The sequence below is a fragment of the Gorilla gorilla genome, chromosome 7, assembly GCF_029281585.2.
Source record: "Gorilla gorilla gorilla isolate KB3781 chromosome 7, NHGRI_mGorGor1-v2.1_pri, whole genome shotgun sequence".
In the NCBI taxonomy this organism is placed as follows: domain Eukaryota; kingdom Metazoa; phylum Chordata; class Mammalia; order Primates; family Hominidae; genus Gorilla; species Gorilla gorilla.
In genome coordinates, this window is record NC_073231.2 from 103,891,691 (window position 1) to 103,909,064 (window position 17,374).

The following is a 17,374-nucleotide window of genomic DNA, read 5'->3' on the forward strand; positions in this document are numbered from 1 at the left end:
ACAAGTCCCTTACGTAAAATGGTGTGGTATTTGTATATATTTTATGCACACTCTCCTGTGTACTTTAAATCATCTCTAGATTACTTATAATACCTAATATAATGTAAATGCTATCCAAATGGTTGTTATACTGTATTTTTTATTTGTATTTTTTATTGTTGTATTGTTATTTTCATTTTTTTTTTCTGAATTATTTTGATCCGCAGTTGGTTGAATCGGTAGATGTGGAGCCTGCAAATATGAAGGGACAACTGTACTGAATGTACCATCTTGGTGGTATGCACAATATTGGGTGACGCTGGCAGAGGCATGATAGGCAGGAAAAGCAAATCTAATGCAGTGTCCATTACAGTAAAGATCATCTGCTGTCCTCTCAAAGTATGGTACCATTTTAGCTTCTTGCTGCTGCTGGCAAATTAGGCACTTAGCCAGGTAAACCTTGGTAAGAGGAAGAGCATGGTGTTGAGCCCAGAATGATGGTTGTTCGCCTAATTATAAAATGCTTCTTCTGAAGAAAATAGAAGATACCATGGCTTGGCTGACAAATTACCCTTAAGGAAAAGTGAGAGATCCCAGGGAACTCCTAAAAGATAATTGACGGGGAAAAGTGGGGAACTTAACTGGGCTCAATAAGCCCTGGTTTAACATGAAAGTATTAAGATTCAGAGAATTTTAAATTACATATTGATATTTAATCTGTGAGGTTATTGCATTTCTCTTTTGGGAAGAATGGAGTTTTTAGAAATTTCACTATCTAATAAAATGAAATGTGATTTTAATTTTAAAATGCGCCATCAGAAGTAGAAGCCTGCCGTGAACTGAATTGTGTCCCCCCGCCCGCAACCCGAATTCATATATTGGAGTCCTAACCCCAATGTGACTGGGTTTTTAGGAGGTAACTAAGGTTAAATGAGGTCATAAGGGTCCGACCCTAAGTCAATAGGACTGTGGCCTAATAAGTGTAAGAGAATAAGTATAAGAAAGAGAGAGAGAGGCCAGGCGTGGTGGCTCATGTTTGTAATCCCAGCACTTTGGGAGGCTGAGGCAGGTAGATCACCTGAGGCCAGGAGTTCAAGACCAGCCTGGCCAACATGGTGAAACCCTGTCTCTACTAAAATACAAAAATTAGCTGGACATGGTGGCCCACACCTGTAATCCCAGCCACTCGGGAAGCTGAGGCAAGAGAATCACTTGAACCCTGGAGGTGAAGATTGCAGTGAGCCGAGATCGTGCCACTGCACTCCAGCCTGGGTAACAGAGGGAGGCTCTGTCTCAAAAAAAAAAAAAAAAAAAAAAAAAAAAAAAAGAGATCTTCCATGTGAGAACAGAGCCAGAAGGTGGCTGTCTGCAAAGCCAGGAGAAGGGGCCTCATCAGGAACTGAACTGACCCCCATCTTGATCTTGGACTTCCCAGCCTCCAGAACTGTGAGAAATAAACTTCTGTTGTTTAAGCCACCCAGTCTATGGAATTTAGTTATGGAAGTCCAAGCTGACTAATACAGGGCCTTTTGTAAGCATTTACATAAGACACAAATACTCCCCAAATCTAGACTCATTCTGAACGGTCCATCTAATTCCTTTCCCCTAAACTCCTTGTGCCAATCCTGTAATCTTGTTCCTTCCACGTCTGTAACCATATGGCCAAATCATTAGCCACTTTCAACATATTTCTCTTTCCTTGAGGCACAATAACCCTTGGTGGAAGGCTAGAAGGTAGAATCACTGTACATATTGGTATTGTTATGAAGGACACTTCTTCAAAGGTACCCAGTCTCCCTGCATTCAAAGGGATTAGTGATTCAATTGCTGGATGGCCAAGATTTTTCAGGCCTGAATTATAGGGGAGAGAGGGAGAGGAAGACAGAAAAAGTAAAAAAAGGAGAGGAACAGGAGGAGAAAGAAGGAGAGAGGGAGGAAGGGAAGAAAAAAAAGAAGGAAGGGAGGGACCTCTAAACATATAGTAAAGCCCAGGGCTGTGTATCTAATGAGCCGTATAGACAAATATGGCAAATTTTAGGCAATTTGAGCATCAAAGTAAATAATTATGGTGTTGTAATCCCAGCTTTTAGAGGTCAAGGCAGGAGAATCACTTGAGTCCAAGAATTTGAGACCAGCCTGGACAACATAGCAAGACCCCATCTTTATTTAAAAAAATTTTTTTTAATTACCCAGGCATGGTGGCACATGCCTACAATCCTAGCTACTCAGGAGGCTGAGGCTGGAGGATTGCTTGAGCTCAGGAGCTTACGGCTGCTGTGAGCTATGATTGCACCACTGCACCCCAGCCTGGGTGACAGAGTGAGACTCTGTCTGAAATATTTTAAAATGATGTTATTATGGGCTGAATTGTCTTCTTGGACACTTATATGCTGAAATCCTAACCCCCAGAACCTACGAATGTGACTGTACAGTATTTGGAAATATAGCCTTTAAATGGGTAATTAAGGTAAAATGAGGTTATATGGGCCCTAATCCAATATGACTGGTGTTCTTATAAGAGGGGGAGATTAGGACACAGACAAGCACAAGGGGGAGATCAAGTGAAGACATGGAGAAGATGGCCATCTACCAGCCAAGAAGACAAGCCCTCAGAAGAAACCAGTTCTGCTGACATCTTGATCTTTGACTTCTAATCTCAAGAACTATGAGGAAATACATGTCTGTACTTCAAGCCATCCAGTCTGTGGTACTTTGTTACAGCACCCCTAGCAAACTCTCACAGATGGTAACATACTACATTGGATAGTGTGAGACTTCATGAGTGCTCACTGATGTAAGTGAATAAATGGGGGGAAGGAAAAGCACTTCCTTACTTCGTAGTAGAATGGCAGCTAATCAATATAGAAGGAATAATGTAATTAGAAAATCACAGGCACAGTGTCTCATGCCTGTAATCCCAGCACTTTGGGGAGGCAAAGGGAAGAGGATCCCCTGAGGTAAGGAGTTCAAGACCAGCCTGGGCAACATGGCAACACTCCTGTCTCTATAAAAAAAATTTTTTTGGATGGAATCTTGCTCTGTCACCCAGGCTGGAGGGCAGGCTCGGCTCACTGCAAACTGCACCTCCCGGGTTCAAGAGATTCTCCTGCCTCAGCCTCCCAAAGTGCTGGAATTACAGGCATGAGCCACCGCGCCCGGCCTCTTTCTCTCTAAAAAAAGGACTGGCCAGGCGCGATGGCTCATGCCTGTAATCCCAGCACTTTGGGAGGCTGACGCAGGCGGATCACCTGAGGTCGGGAGTTCGAGACCAGCGTTACCAACATGGAGAAACCCTATTTCTACTAAAAATACAAGATTAGCAGGGTGTGGTGGCGCATGCATGTAATCCCAGCTACTCAGGAGGCTGAGGCAGGAGAATTGCTTGAACCCAGGAGGCGAAGGTTGTGGTGAGCTGAGATTGTGCCATTGCACTCCAGCCTGGGCAACAAGAGTGAAACCGTGTCTCAAATAATAATAATAAAAAAAAGCCTGTTCTCACCGGGTGCGGTGGCTGACACGTGTAATCCCAGCACTTTGGGAGTCCCACACGGGCGGATCACCTGAGATCAGGAGTTCAAGACCAGCCTGGCCAACATGGTGAAACGCCATCTCTACTAAAAAATACAAAAAATAGCCAGACGTGGTGGCGCATGCCTGTAATCCCAGCTACTCAGGAGGCTGAAGCAGGGAGAGTTTCTTGAACCAGGGAGGTGGAGGTTGCAGTGAGCTGAGATCTCGCCACTACACTCCAGTCTTGGTGACACAGTGAGACTCTATCTCCGGAAAAAAAAAAAAAAAAAAAAAAAAAAAAGGCCGAGCGCAGTGGCTCATGCCTGTAATCCCAGCACTTTGAGAGGCCGAAGCGGGTGGATCACCTGAGGTCAGGAGTTCGAAACCAGCCTGACCAATATGGTGAAACCCCGTCTCTACTAAAATTACAAAAATTAGCTGGGCACGGTGGCAGGCGCCTGTAATCCCAGCTGCTCCGGAGGCTGAGGCTGGAGAATCGCTTGAACCTGGGAGGCAGAGGTTGCAGTGAGCCGAGATTGCGCCACTGCACTCCAGCCTGGGCAACAGAGAGAGACTCGGTTTCCAAAAAAAAAAAAAGATCTATTCTCTTAATAAATGTCAAAGTCATAACGACAAAGCAAGACTGGAGGAACTACTTCAGATTAAAGCAAACTAAAGAGAGACACAATTAAATGCAACCTGCAGTCCTGGATTGGACAATTGGCAAAAACGGAACATGGAGGGTGGATTAAATCGTACTGTATCAAAGTTAAACTTCCTTGTGGTAATTGTAGTTATGTAAGAAAATACGACTGTCATCGCACATCTAGTCTACCAATCAATAGCCCCTAGTCCCAAGGCCGCCTCGCCTCCCTGGCTATTTAGTGATGAGTCAGATGATACCTCCCAGCGCTTCGCCCTCGCCCCCTGACATCCTCCCTATCCCTGCTTTAGGGGCTTTTCCTCTCTTACTGTGCCATACCCTCCACCGTCTCCCCTCCTGTCTCCTGGGCTCTACTCTTCCCTGCCCTCCTCTGCCTCCTGGCCCTCCCGCTCTCTTCCGCTTTGCGCTCCCAGGCTCCTTCCACCTCCTGCCAGCTCCCTTCCTCCTCCAGGTGCGCACCCCCTACCATTAGTCCCGCTGCGCGCTTGCGCTCTACGCCCAAGGGAGCCGGGCTGCAGAGCTGGAGAAACTTCCGCGGCTACTGGTGCGGTTGCCTTCGGATCCCGGTTCCGGGCCGACACCCGCGCAGGGCTGAGACAGGTGTCTGCGCTCCCCGCAATGGGCTGCTCCAGCAGCGCCCTCAACAAGGCCGGCGACAGCAGCAGGTTCCCCAGCGGTGAGCAGGGTACCGGCGCCGCCAGCGCCCGGGCTGGGGACTCGGGTGGGCTAACTCCCCGGGAGGTCCAAAGGGTGTGTCCCGTGGCCACTCCGCCTGGCAGGAGCCGGGCCTCGTCCCGGAGGATGCGAGCAGAACCCGGGACAAAGCGCGATTTCCTCCCAAATCTGGAGCGGCGCTGCTGTGACCGCGGGTGCGGCGGCCCTGGTGCGCTCCGCGGCGCTCGCTGCGAGAAGCGCGGGGCCCGAGGCCGGGCGCTGGACTCACCCTGTCCGCTGATGGGATCTCGGGGAGTTGGTGTTGAAGCCCTAAGGCGGTTAGCCTCGGCATTGCCTTAAACACAGGAGAAATGTCCTATCAAGGCCTTCTCCCAAGGCTGGGGGCAGTGGCTGACGACTGCAATCTCAGCACTTTGGGAGACTGAGGCGGGACGATCTCTTGAGACCAGAAGTTCGAGAAAAACCTGAGTAACAAAGCGAGATCTTCCGCTCCCCCGTCTCTACTAAAACAACAACAAAAAAGACTTTTCCCCATTTACCGTCCCATTAGCGTTTCAGCATCAAAGATGGCAAAAGATGCGGAGAATCCAGAGGAGCATTCACTCCATCAAATGGGTCCCTGCACTCTGAATAGGTCAGACACACTTTCCCCTATCTTTGGCTTAAGTATCAGTTGAGAAGTATGTGTGATCAAAAGTGGTCATCACTGACTCTTGCTGAAGAAACTCAACAAGGACATTTTGAGCATCTGCTATATAATACCCCAGTGCTTGGCTAGATGCTGGAGACACAAGTGACCCTGTTTGTAGAGATTGAGGGTAGAGGAGACAGAAAAGAAATACGTGAAACAATTGGCTAAGATCGTTTCTGACAGTGATAAGTACTGTGAAAAGTATAAACCCAGTTACATGAATTAGAGAATGACACGGTTTTACAGCCGACTCACTTTTCTTAGATTTTGAATGGCTAACATTTTGGACAATGCTATGGAGGTTAAGCAAACTCCGTCAAGCTAGTTTACAGTCTTCTGCAAGGCGAACTTTAGCGGGGATTTTGTACTGGAGTGAATTCGTTTTCACAGATTTTCTCTTAGCACCTTGTGTTATTGCAGTAACAGAAATGTCTTCCTCTGATGTTGTTGGTAGAGCGCACCAGATGGTGAGGAATGCTTTTCAAAGCTCAGCCGCTGTGTCCTAGTCAGAAATATGTTGTGTTGCTGTTATTGTTGTGATGTATGAGAATTTATTTCTAGTTTCCATAGATAACGGAAAGCAATGACAAGTCAGGAAGTAAACAAAAAATTAAAAGCATTATAAAAGTAAACCCCTTCTCACTGACAACAATGTGAAAAGATGGAAAAATTCATTTCTAATGCACAATGCTCACTAACTTTTCTCCTGAAGAACCCAGAGCTTCCATACCTGCAACAAGAGGACAGAGCAAGGAGTTTCTCCGATGTTTCGATGTTTCATGTTTTATGTTATGAAATTAAGTAGAGTTTCACATTCTGTTCTATGATAGATTTTTGTGGGTTTCAATATGAAAAGCCGAGGAAAAACAGATGCTTCAGGAAGGTACATTTTATTATTCTGACTTCTCTACCCCATGCTGTGCTTCAGTTATCCTAGGAGTAGCATCCTGGTTTAACAAGCAGAGTTCTGAGTCGCCATTACATAGTTTTAAACTGATTAAAACATGTATTTCAGGGAATGTAACTTTGGGGCAAAAGTATTCAATAGGTGGAATGCAGTTTTTAATCCTCTCAGAAAATAATGAATAACTTTATCCTTAAAAATATTTTATCATCAATATTAATAACTATTCCAAGTGAGTTACACTCTTCCATTTTTTATTCTTGCTTTCATTGCTGTTCTGAGTTTTCATAGGTGTTGTTATGGAAGAGATGTTAAAATGCCTGACAACCAGTTCTAGCCCTTAGAAAATTAACCTAATATGCGGCATAAATTGCTCAACACACACATTGAATCAATCAACAGGTCAATTTGCTTCTAACCCTCGATCAAACAATACTCTCTTGTAATTAGATACTATTCTGTGTTCATCAACATTTCAGCTTCATGATCTTAGGCCTGATAAATAATTCATTCCTGTTTCTGCAGCTTGCAACTTCTTTAAATCCTATATACAACCCCAAGCTTGTGTGTTCATACTTTTAGACAAAAACAGTTCAAGTTTATTACATGTCTGGTACATGCATTTATTCACTGTACTCTCAGTGCCTAACAACGCTTGGCATATAATAGGTCCTCAGTAATTATTTGTTGAATGAATTACTTCATTTAATCCTTATAACAATGTTATGACTAAATATTATGGTTGTCCTGTTTTTTACAGATAAGAGTAAATAATTTATCCAAGGTCACAGAGCTTCTAAGAATCAGAGCTGGGCTTTGAACTCATATGCTTTGTTGGGCACAGTGGCTCATGCTTATAATCCCAATGGCTCTGGAGGCTGATGTGAGAGGATTGCTTGAGGCCAGGAGTTCAAGGCCAGCCTGGGAAACATAGTAAGACCCTGTATCTAAAAATTTTTGTAAAAAAATTAAAACATGTATTTCAGGGAATGTAACTCTTGGTGGTACAGGCCAGTAGTCCCAGCTACTCAGGAGGCTGAGGTGAGAGGATTGCTTGAGCCCAGGAGTTCAAGGCTGCAGTGAAGTATGATTGAGCCATTGCACTTCAGTCTGGGCAACAGAGTGAGACTCAATTAAAAAAAAAAAAGAAACTATATGTTTAAACCAGCTTCTGCTAACTAGATTTAAATCTCTTTTTGCCTCAGATCACTCTGGATGCCCATTAGGTGTGTGGTCACCCACTATCTAAAAACAATGAAATCAATACAATCCAATCAACAAATTATACTATGTATCTTTTTTTTTTTGAGACGGCGTTTCGCTCTTGTTGCCCAGGCTGGAGTGCAATGGCATGATCTCGGCTCACTGCAACCTCGGCCTCCCGGGTTCAAGTGATTCTACTGCCTCAGCCTCCCGAGTAGCTGGGATTACAGGCATGCGCCACCACACTCAGCTAATTTTGTATTTTTAGTAGAGACAGGGTTTCTCCATGTTGGTCGAACTCCCGCCCTCAGATGATCCACCGGCCTCAGCCTCCCAAAGTACTGGGATTATAGGCGTGAGCCACCACACATGGCCTATACTATATATATTATTTAGGGATAGAATAATCCCTTATTATGATTCTAAATATTAGTCTAATCCCTAAATAAGTTATATAGTATAATGTGTTATACAAATATTATATATTTATTTTATTTTTTATTTAAAAAATTGAGACAGGGTCTTGCTATGTTGCCCAGGCTGGTCTTGAACTTCCAAGCTCAAGTGATCCTCCCACCTCGGCCTCCCAAAGTGTTGGGATTACAGGTATGAGCCACTGTGCCCAGCCTATGTTATAAATTTATATCAGACAGCAGCTACTAGTAGGTAGACATTAGGTTGCACAGGAATAATCTATTCTACTGATTATGTGGGGACATTTGCCCTGACCCATTAGACACTGAATCTCACAGAGCTGCTTCCTATCACCTCCCAAGATGACTGACCAGATAGGTGTGTGTGTTTGGGAGAACAGAGGTGAAGACTCTGATTGTTAACAATTATTCAGTGCTCCTCACAGCGTAGAACAGTGCCTAATATGTGGTAGTCACACATCGATTTTTATGACGTGCCCTGAAATGTGTGAGGAAAGAGACTTTTATTTCCAAAGGATAATTAGACAGATAGAGTTTGGAATTTCTTGTGTTTTTGGAAGCAAGTTTAAAATATTAGGACAATTTCTGTTGTTTTGAGTGTCCTGAGGATCTGATGCAATCTGAACACAAAGGTTTTATTGACTCCACAGACCTTAATGTGCCTGAAGGTGTCTAGACGTTCACATCCAAACCCTCCTCCCAGTGTTCCTAGCCCTCTGCTAACATGGATAATCACTGCTCGAATCTTTCCTAATATAAATGGGATCTGTTTTGGCAGACTTCTTTCCAATGTGTTACAGCCCAAGCACCAAACATGGACAAAGTAAATAGGTGGTAATTATTGACAAGTTCATTGCTAGGTTAATGTGTACATTTCCACTGACAGCTATAATCATTTGTTTGTTCTAACCTGAACTTTCACTAGCTGCTTGCTGTCCATGCGGCCTAGGCAATCAGATGAAGCTTGAATTTCACAGTTATGTGAATTGTTCTTTGTACTGCAGTCATACCTTCAGTTTTCACCCAATATTTCACACTGTGACATCTAGTTAGGTCATCTGGTCCTAACTAGACAAAAGTTTTCCTTTTGAATTGAAGAACAAACATCATTAACATTAATTTGTATAGGCTTTTCTTGCATATAGAAATTATATAAATGGGATTTTTTTTTCTTTCAAATGTGTGCCTTTGTGTCATTTCTGGAGCCTGGCACTTAAATAGCATTTGGTATGTCTTTGTGATAGGCCTGGCGATTGCATATGGCTAATTGAAATGGAATAAAAAAACTACATACATGGTTCAAAAATGTGAGAATATTTGGAAAAGGCAGGTCTGAAAAGTATACCTTCCACCCCATCCTCATCATCTATTTAGTTTGAATCACACCTGTGAATACACACTTATTATTTTAGGGGTTTTTTTTATATGTTCTTTCGAAGTTCATTTATGCATTGCAAATATTATTTCCTTCTCTCATCTTTATTTATAAAATGTAGTGTACTATACCCACTGTTCCTCACTTTGTTTTTTTCACCTAACACTATGGAGATTTTTCCACATTTATATGCAGAGAACTTCTTTCTCCTTTTTTATACCTGCATAATAATCTGTTCCTTGATTTATTTAACCAGTCCCCCTATTGAGGGACATTTAATTTGTTTACAGTCTTTTCCTGTTGCAGACAAGACTGCCATGAATTCCTTTGTGCCTACATCATTTTGAATGTGTGCAAGTATATCTGTAGGACAGTTTCCCAGGAGTGGCATTACTAGGTCAAAGGGTGTACGCACTGAAAATTTTGATAGATAACTGCCTAAATGTGTTCTGTAAGACTTGAAGCAGTTTACACTGTCATTAACAATAAAGTAAATCTTTTTCTAAAATGGAAAACTTTCAGACATTTGTGCAGCCACATCGAAACATACACATGGGACAGAAGTCAGGAGATAAGGAGGGAGCATGCACTTGGTTTCAGGTGCTTTAGTTTGTGATCTTATTTAATCCTCACAATAGCCTTAAAACACAAACATTAATTGCACCAAATACAGCTAGAAAACGAAGCTTAATACAGATAAGTCACTTGCCCTGGTCTCAGAGCTAGTAGGTCTAGTAAGCCTACTTACTAGATGGGTGGATGGACCTGGGGCACATGGCTAATGTGTGTGACTCCAAAGCCCCTGTTCTTTCACAACTTCCAGTTCCATCTGGGATCTGGTCCTAGTTCTGCAAGAAACTTGTAGTGTGGCCTTACACATAGAACATATGCAATCAGCTGAGTGTGGACGCTCGAGCCTGTAATCCCAGCTACTTGGGAGGCTGAAGTGGGAGAATCAGGAGGTCAAGCACCACTGTACTCCAGCCTGGGCAACACAGTGAGACTTCTCTCTGAAGAAAAGAAAAAAGAGGCCGGGCACAGTGGCTTACACCTGTAATCCCAGCACTTTGGGAGGCTAAGGTGGGCAGATCACCTGAGGTCGGGAGTTCGAGACCAGCCTGACCAACATGGAGAAACCCCATCTCTACTAAAAATACAAAAAATTAGCCAGGTGTGGTGGCTAATTTTTTACAGGTACGCTCATGCCTGTAATCCCAGCTACTCTGGAGGCTGAGGCAGGAGAATCACTTGAACCCGGGAGGTGGAGGTTACAGTGAGCCAAGATCGCGCCATTGCACGCTCCAGCCTGGGCAACAAGAGCGAAACTCCATCTCAAAAAAAAAAAAAAAAGAAAAGAAAAAGAAAAGAGAACGAAAGAAAAGAAAAAAGGCAAGCAATAACTGTTGAGTAGATGGATGGGTGAATGGGTGATTGACAGAGACGGGGATTCAGGGAGGTAAGAGTATTACTCAGAAAAGCAGAGGAGGAATCAGAACCTAATGAATACCAGAAACTGAAAGGTAATATTGGCCAAGATGGGCTTGGAAAGAGAGTGTCGGGTTGTGTATAGAGCCTCCTAGCTATGCAGGAAAAGGTTAGCACTGTAAAACAACGCTTGATTGTCTACCATTAAATCATGCTTCTGGGCTGAGTGCAGTGGCTCACGCCTGTAATCCCAGCACTTTGGGAGGCCGAGGCGGGTGGATCACCTGAGGTCAGGAGTTCAAGACCAGCCTGGCCAACATGGTGAAACCCCGTCTCTACTAAAAATACAAAAATTTGCTGGACGTGGTGGCAGCTGGTGGTAGCTAGGACCTGTAATCCCAGCTACTCGGGAAGCTGAAGCAGGCAAATTTCTTGAACCTGGGAGGCGGAGGTTGCAGTGGGCAGAGATCACGCCATTGCACTCCAGCTTGGGTGACAAGAGCAAAACTCCCTCTCAAAAAAAAAGAAAAAATCATGCTTCTGTAAGGTGGCCCCACAACCAGCTCATGTGTACAGTTTCCCTTCTATGTTAATGTTTTACAATATCAAGTTGAAAGAAACCCTGAATACGTGTGGGGGTTAATGAAAGTCTCACCAAAGCTGATAAAAACTTGACGAGGCTTCTAATCCTAGAGTGTGTGTGAGTAGTACTAGGTAATTTTTTTTTCTTTTTTAGAGACAGTGTCTTGCTCTGTTGCCCAGGCTGGAGTGCAATGGTGCAATCATAGCTCACGGCAGCTTGGACTCCTGGACCCAAATTATCCTTCCACCTCAGCCTCCTAAGGTGCTGGGATTACAGGCATGACCCACTGTGCCCCACTGTAATTTTTTTTTAAAGCAAAATGCCAGACTATAGCTCTCCAGGTGTGTTTATGTCTTGAAAGTCCTGTAATGACTTCAGAAGCTTCTTCACCCATCTCAGGGCTATTGCTGTTTTTCACAGTCCTTGAACCACTTCTTGGGAATTGCCTTCGGGCTCTCAAGTTCATTCATTGTATATAATCAAGGGTGTCTGAGCTTTGTCCTTTAAGGATGAAGATTGAAAAAAACAACAATCCGCATTGTTTTTATTTTTTAAGTTTTATTTTATTTTTTTTGGTAGAGACTGGTTCTCACTATGCTGCCCAAGCTGGTCTCAAACTCCGGGCTTCAAGCAACCCTAATACCTCAGTCAGCCTCCCAAAGTGCTGGGATTACAGGCATGAACTACCGTGCCCAGCCCCACATGGTTTTTAGCAGCTAAAACCCCCTAGGAATTAAACGTTATGAAGGTGGGTGAAATAAGACAGTCAATGCTGGTGTGCATGATTTAGTACTTCCTAAGTTGTTTATATCAGAGTTTCCCAGCCTGTGAGAATGGTTTATAGCCATGCCAGCATTTCTCCTAGCCTTTAGGGCAGCCAGGTGGGATCCTGACAGCCTGAGCCATCTGGAAGCAGCTTCCTCCATTTGTTGAAGTGTGATGCACAAATATCATATTCTATGTATGTCATGACATTGAAAAGGATCAGGAAGTGTTGGTGGCTGGGTGCAGTGGCTCATGCCTGTGATCACAGCACTTTGGGAGGCCAAGGCAGGAGGATCACCTGAGGTCAGGAGTTGGAGACCAGCTTGGCCAACATGGTGAAACCCCATCTCTACTAAAAATACAAAATAAATTAGCTGGGCATGGTGGCGTGCGCTTGTTGTCCCAGCTACTCAGGGGCTGAGGCAGGAGAATCACTTGAACCTGGGAGGTAGAGGTTGCAGTGAACCGAGGTTGTGCCACTGCACTGCAGCCTGGGTGACAGAGTGACACTCCATCTAAAAAAAAAATTAAATTAAAATTAAAATTAAAAAGGAAGTGTTGGGATGTGCATTCCAGCTACTCTGTCATTTTCACTAGTAGTTTCTTTTGCTTAGAGATAACATCTGCCTTCAGCCACCCCAGCAAGGACTTTTGTTGAAATGTTCTCCCTAAAACATTCTCTTTGCTTATTTCTTTTCCTCACTGTTAATGATAATTATAATGAACCTTTTGTCTTTTATTTTTTTTCTGTAAGGTGATTTTTGTGTGTGTGCCTGTTTCTGCCTCTTCCCATTTTCTCAAGACTCTGATATAAACCACAGAGTTTCTTTTTTGCTAATTTCCTTTACTTAGTACTTAATCTAAAGGTATAGCACCTGTAGACTAGATGTTATGGGAGGTTCTGGTTACCTGTACACCTTGCATTAATGTATGGGTATGAAGTTCAACATTTCATTTCAACCGAAAGACAGTATAGAGTGCTGATTAAGAATGTGGGCCTGGAGTTAGACTGGGTTCAAATTGTCGTTCAGGATCAGTTATTAGTTGTGTGACTTTGAGCCAGGTACTGACCCTCTCCATGCTGCTTCATCTACAAAATAGGATCAACAATAGTACTTCATAGAGCTGAGGAATAAATAAGTTAATACATATAATGCACTGAGAATATAGTCTAGGCCAGGAACAGTGACTCATGCCTGTAATCTCAGCACTTTGGGAGACTGAGGCAGGAAGCTTGCTCTTTAGGCCAGGAGTTCAAGACCAGCCTAACCAACATAGTGAGACCCCCCCCCCCCCTCTCTATATATATATATATATAATTTTTTTTTTTTTTTTTGAGGCAGAGTTTTGCTGTGTCGCCCAGGCTGGAGTGCAGTGCTGTGATCTTGGCTTACTGCAACCTCCTTCTCCCGGGTTCAAGTGATTCTCCTGCATCACCGTCCGGAGTAGCTGGGATTACAGACGTGTGCCACCACGCCCGGCTAATTTTTGTATACTTAGTAGAGACAGGGTTTTACCATGTTGGTCAGGCTGGCCTCGAACTCCTGACCTCAGGTGATCCATCCACCTCGGCCTCCCAAAGTGTTGGGATTACAAGTGTGAGCCACTGCACCCAGCTTTTTGTGTTTGTTTAAAATCAAGTTCTAGATCCCTGAGTTTGTTGATTTCCTCACTTTTTAAATTTTTCTCTCTTTTTCTTTTTTTTTTTTTTTTAAGCGACAGGGTCTCACTCTGTCACCCAGGCTGGAATGCAGTGGCGCCATCACAACTCACTGCAGCCTTGACCTCCCACCTTAGCCCAGCAGCTGGGACTATAGGCATGCACCACCACACCTGGCTAATTTTTTTTTGTTTTTTGGAGAGTTGACATTTTGCCATGTTGCCCAACCTGGTCCCTAATTCCTGGACTCAAGGTATCCGCCTGCCTCAGCCTCCCAAAGTGCTGGGATTATAGGTGTGAGCCACCTCACCTGGCCTTCCTCACTTTTTAAAAAAGTAAATTTATTTAAAGAAAAATGGTGACAAAAATATTAAGTCAATAATAGCACAAATGGTAAAGAAATATTCAAAAATCATAAAAGTGGTATGCGAATGGCTACAGTTTATGAGACAGTTTTTCTAAGGCTACCAGGTCTTCTTATTTAGCTAGATTACTTGCTCTTATATTTTTGCTGCTATAATTTTTCTATTTTTTATTTTAATTTACTTTTTTATTTTTTTTTTTGAGACAGGGTCTCACTCTGTCACCCAGGCTGAGTACAGCCTCAACCTCCTGGATTCAAGTGATCCTCCTGCCTCTGCCTCCTGAGTAGCTGAGACTACAGCTGTGCACCACCATACCCAGCTAATATTTTTATTTTTCGTAAAGACAAGGTCTCACTATGTTACCCAGGCTGGTCTCAAACTGCTGGCCTCAAGTGATCCTCCTGCCTTGGCCTCCCTGCTATAATTTTTAAAAATAAATTTTATTTTAGAATAGTTTTAGATTTACAGAAAAATTATGAAGTTGGTACAGAGAGTTCTCACATATTGCACACTCACTTTCCTCTTTTTTAACATCTTATGTTAGTAGGATATGTTTGTCACAATTAATGAACCAAATCTGTTACATGATTACTAACTGAAGTCCATGCTTTAGTCAGACGTTCTTAGTTTTTCTCTAATGTCCTGTTTCACTTCCAGCGTCTCATCCAGAATCCCACATTGCATGTAGTCATCATGCCTCCTTCAGCTCCCCTTGGCTAAGAGTTTCTCAGATTGTCCTTGTTTTTGATGACTCTGACAGTTTTGAGGAGCACTGGTTAGGTATTTTGTGGAAGATTCCTCAACTGGAATTTGTCTGGTATTTTTCTCATGATGACACTGGAGTTATGGGTTTTTGGGAGGAAGACCACGAGATAAATTGCCCTTCTCATCACATCATCTCAAAGGTACATGTGGTTGACTTGACTTCTCACTGCCCCCTAAACTTCTCTAATATTCCTCCTGGAGACTCTGAAGTTTGATGATGGGCGAAAAGGCAGATTTTTATTTTCTGTTCTAATCTTATTGAAATCTTCCAGTTTAATTATGTTCATGATTCTTGGTCAAACCTACTTCCTAAGTTGCAGCTTTTTCTTATGCTTTGCTTTATGAAGAAGCTCGTTCAATTCAGTTTTCAAATGTTTACACCAGGAGGCTTAATGGTGGCCTCAAAGGTGTATCAGGTTGTGAGTGGACAACCTGTGCTTTGTTACAAGTGGCTTTTCATTCTGGAAAAGAAAATCCCCCCTTTGCTTAATGTGATCTATTATGTTTCCTAAGCATGGAACTGAAGTCATCTGAATTGCATGTAGGTGCCTAACCCGAGAGAGTGGCGGCAGCAATCAGTCAGCGGAAAGACCTTAGATCTTTCTCCTCCTGGGTCTCCCCAGTGCTGTCTCTGGTGCCAGTGGCTTTCAGGGTGCACAGAGCCCCCACGCTTGAGGCCCAAATGTCTGGTGTGAATAGGACTGCTCTGTTGTAAAATTTCAGTCTTCCATCCCTGCCACACAGTTGCTAACTGCTAACTGCCATCTCAAGCACACCTGCCTTTTTTTTTTTTTTTTTTTTTTTTGAGACAGGGTGTTGCTATGTTGCCCAGGCTTGTCTCCTGGGCTCAAGGTATTCACCCATCCAAAGTGCTTGGATTACAGATGTGAGCCACCGTGCCTGGCCACAGACACCTGCTTTTGACCATGGGCCTTTGTACTCTGTACTCAGACAGAGTGAAACATAGACACAGTGACCGAACCTGGCAAGCAGCCACATCACATTAGTGAGGTGGGTCTATCCGCCCCTCTTAGAGTGCAAAGCAGAGCAAGCATTAACCCTTTTTGTGAGATGGAGTCTCTCTCTCTGTCACCCAGGCTGGAGTGCAATAGCGCGATCTCAGCTCACTGCAGCTTCTGCCTCCTGAGTTCAAGTGATTCTCCTGCCTCAGCCTCCTGAGTAGCTGGGATTTCAGGCACCTGCCACCATGCTCAGATAATTTTTGTATTTTTTGTACAGACGGGATTTCACTATGTTGGCCAGGCTGGTCTCGAACTTCTGACCTCAAGTGATTCGCCCACCTTGGCCTCCCAAAGTGCTGGGATTACAGGCATGAGCCACCGTGCCCAGCCGTATTAACCTTAATTTCAGAAGAGAAATTAGAAGGCCTTTTTTTTTTTTCCTCATGATCTAGCCAAGGCAGAGGCTTAGCAAACCCAGCTAATTCTGTGAAGTGAAGGAAGCTTGGGAAAAAATCTCACTCCCCAGCATGGAGCTCACTTAAACCAGCTCAGGCCTTTGATTCATGGCTAAATCAATATCCTTATATTATCTCTTATGCTGACGATGGCATGTTAGTGTGAGGACAGAGACCACATTAAGATAGGCAGCAACCTCTGTGGAGAATGAAGGACATCCCCATCCAGCAATCCTGTATATTCATATAGGATTGTTCAATCCAGTTCAGTCTCTCCAAGTAGCTCCTGTATGCCTTCCCTGGTGACTCCATAGGTAACCTAATCATCTGGGGATCTTGTTAAAATACAGAAGAATCTGGTTAAGATTCTGGGGTGGAGCCCAAGATTCAGCATTGAAAAAAAAAAAAATTCCCAGGTCATGCTGATGGTGCAGGCTCTGGGACCGCAATTTGCTTTTAAAAGCAGCTGAATCTTCAAAGTGGAATCAAACTTCCTTGGGGTTAAGCCTAAGCTGTGCCACTCACTAGCTGTGTGCCCCTCTTAGATAAAGATGCTATAATGCCCAGGTATGGTGGCTCATGCCTGTAATCCCAGCACTTTAAAAGGCCAATGCAGGACGATCGCTTGAGGCCAGGAGTTTGAGACCAGCCTGGGCTACATAGCGAGGCCCTGTCTCTATCAAAAAAAAAAAAAGATGCTATAACTTCCTCAACTATATAATGGGGATAACAATAGTCCTATCTTACGGAGTTGTTGGAAAGATTGAATGAGATAATCCACACAAAGCTCCAGGCTCAGTGCCTCAGTGAATGTCAACCACTGTTCCCCTTCCCAGAGAAGCATGGTGGCAAGTCCTGTTTGGGTTGGTGAAATGTCATTATATATACAGAGACAGACATCATCTTCCTTCCTGTCTCCTTTCCTTGTTCAGTGAGATGGCTTTGATTTTATAGACTGG

The 17,374-nt window shown here is 43.7% G+C and overlaps 1 protein-coding gene across 2 annotated transcripts in view; it reads left to right on the forward strand.

Moving 5' to 3' along the window:
• Window positions 1–4,412: 4,412 nt before the first annotated feature.
• The window catches only part of ERICH5 (glutamate rich 5), a 29,118-nt gene continuing 16,156 nt past the window's right edge, over window positions 4,413–17,374 (forward strand). For both annotated transcript variants that reach the window (XM_004047350.5, XM_004047351.5), the window contains exon 1: window positions 4,413–4,829. In XM_004047350.5, the coding sequence (XP_004047398.5) occupies window positions 4,772–4,829 (58 nt within the window). In that variant the 5' untranslated portion in view covers window positions 4,413–4,771. The remainder of the gene's footprint in view (window positions 4,830–17,374) is intronic.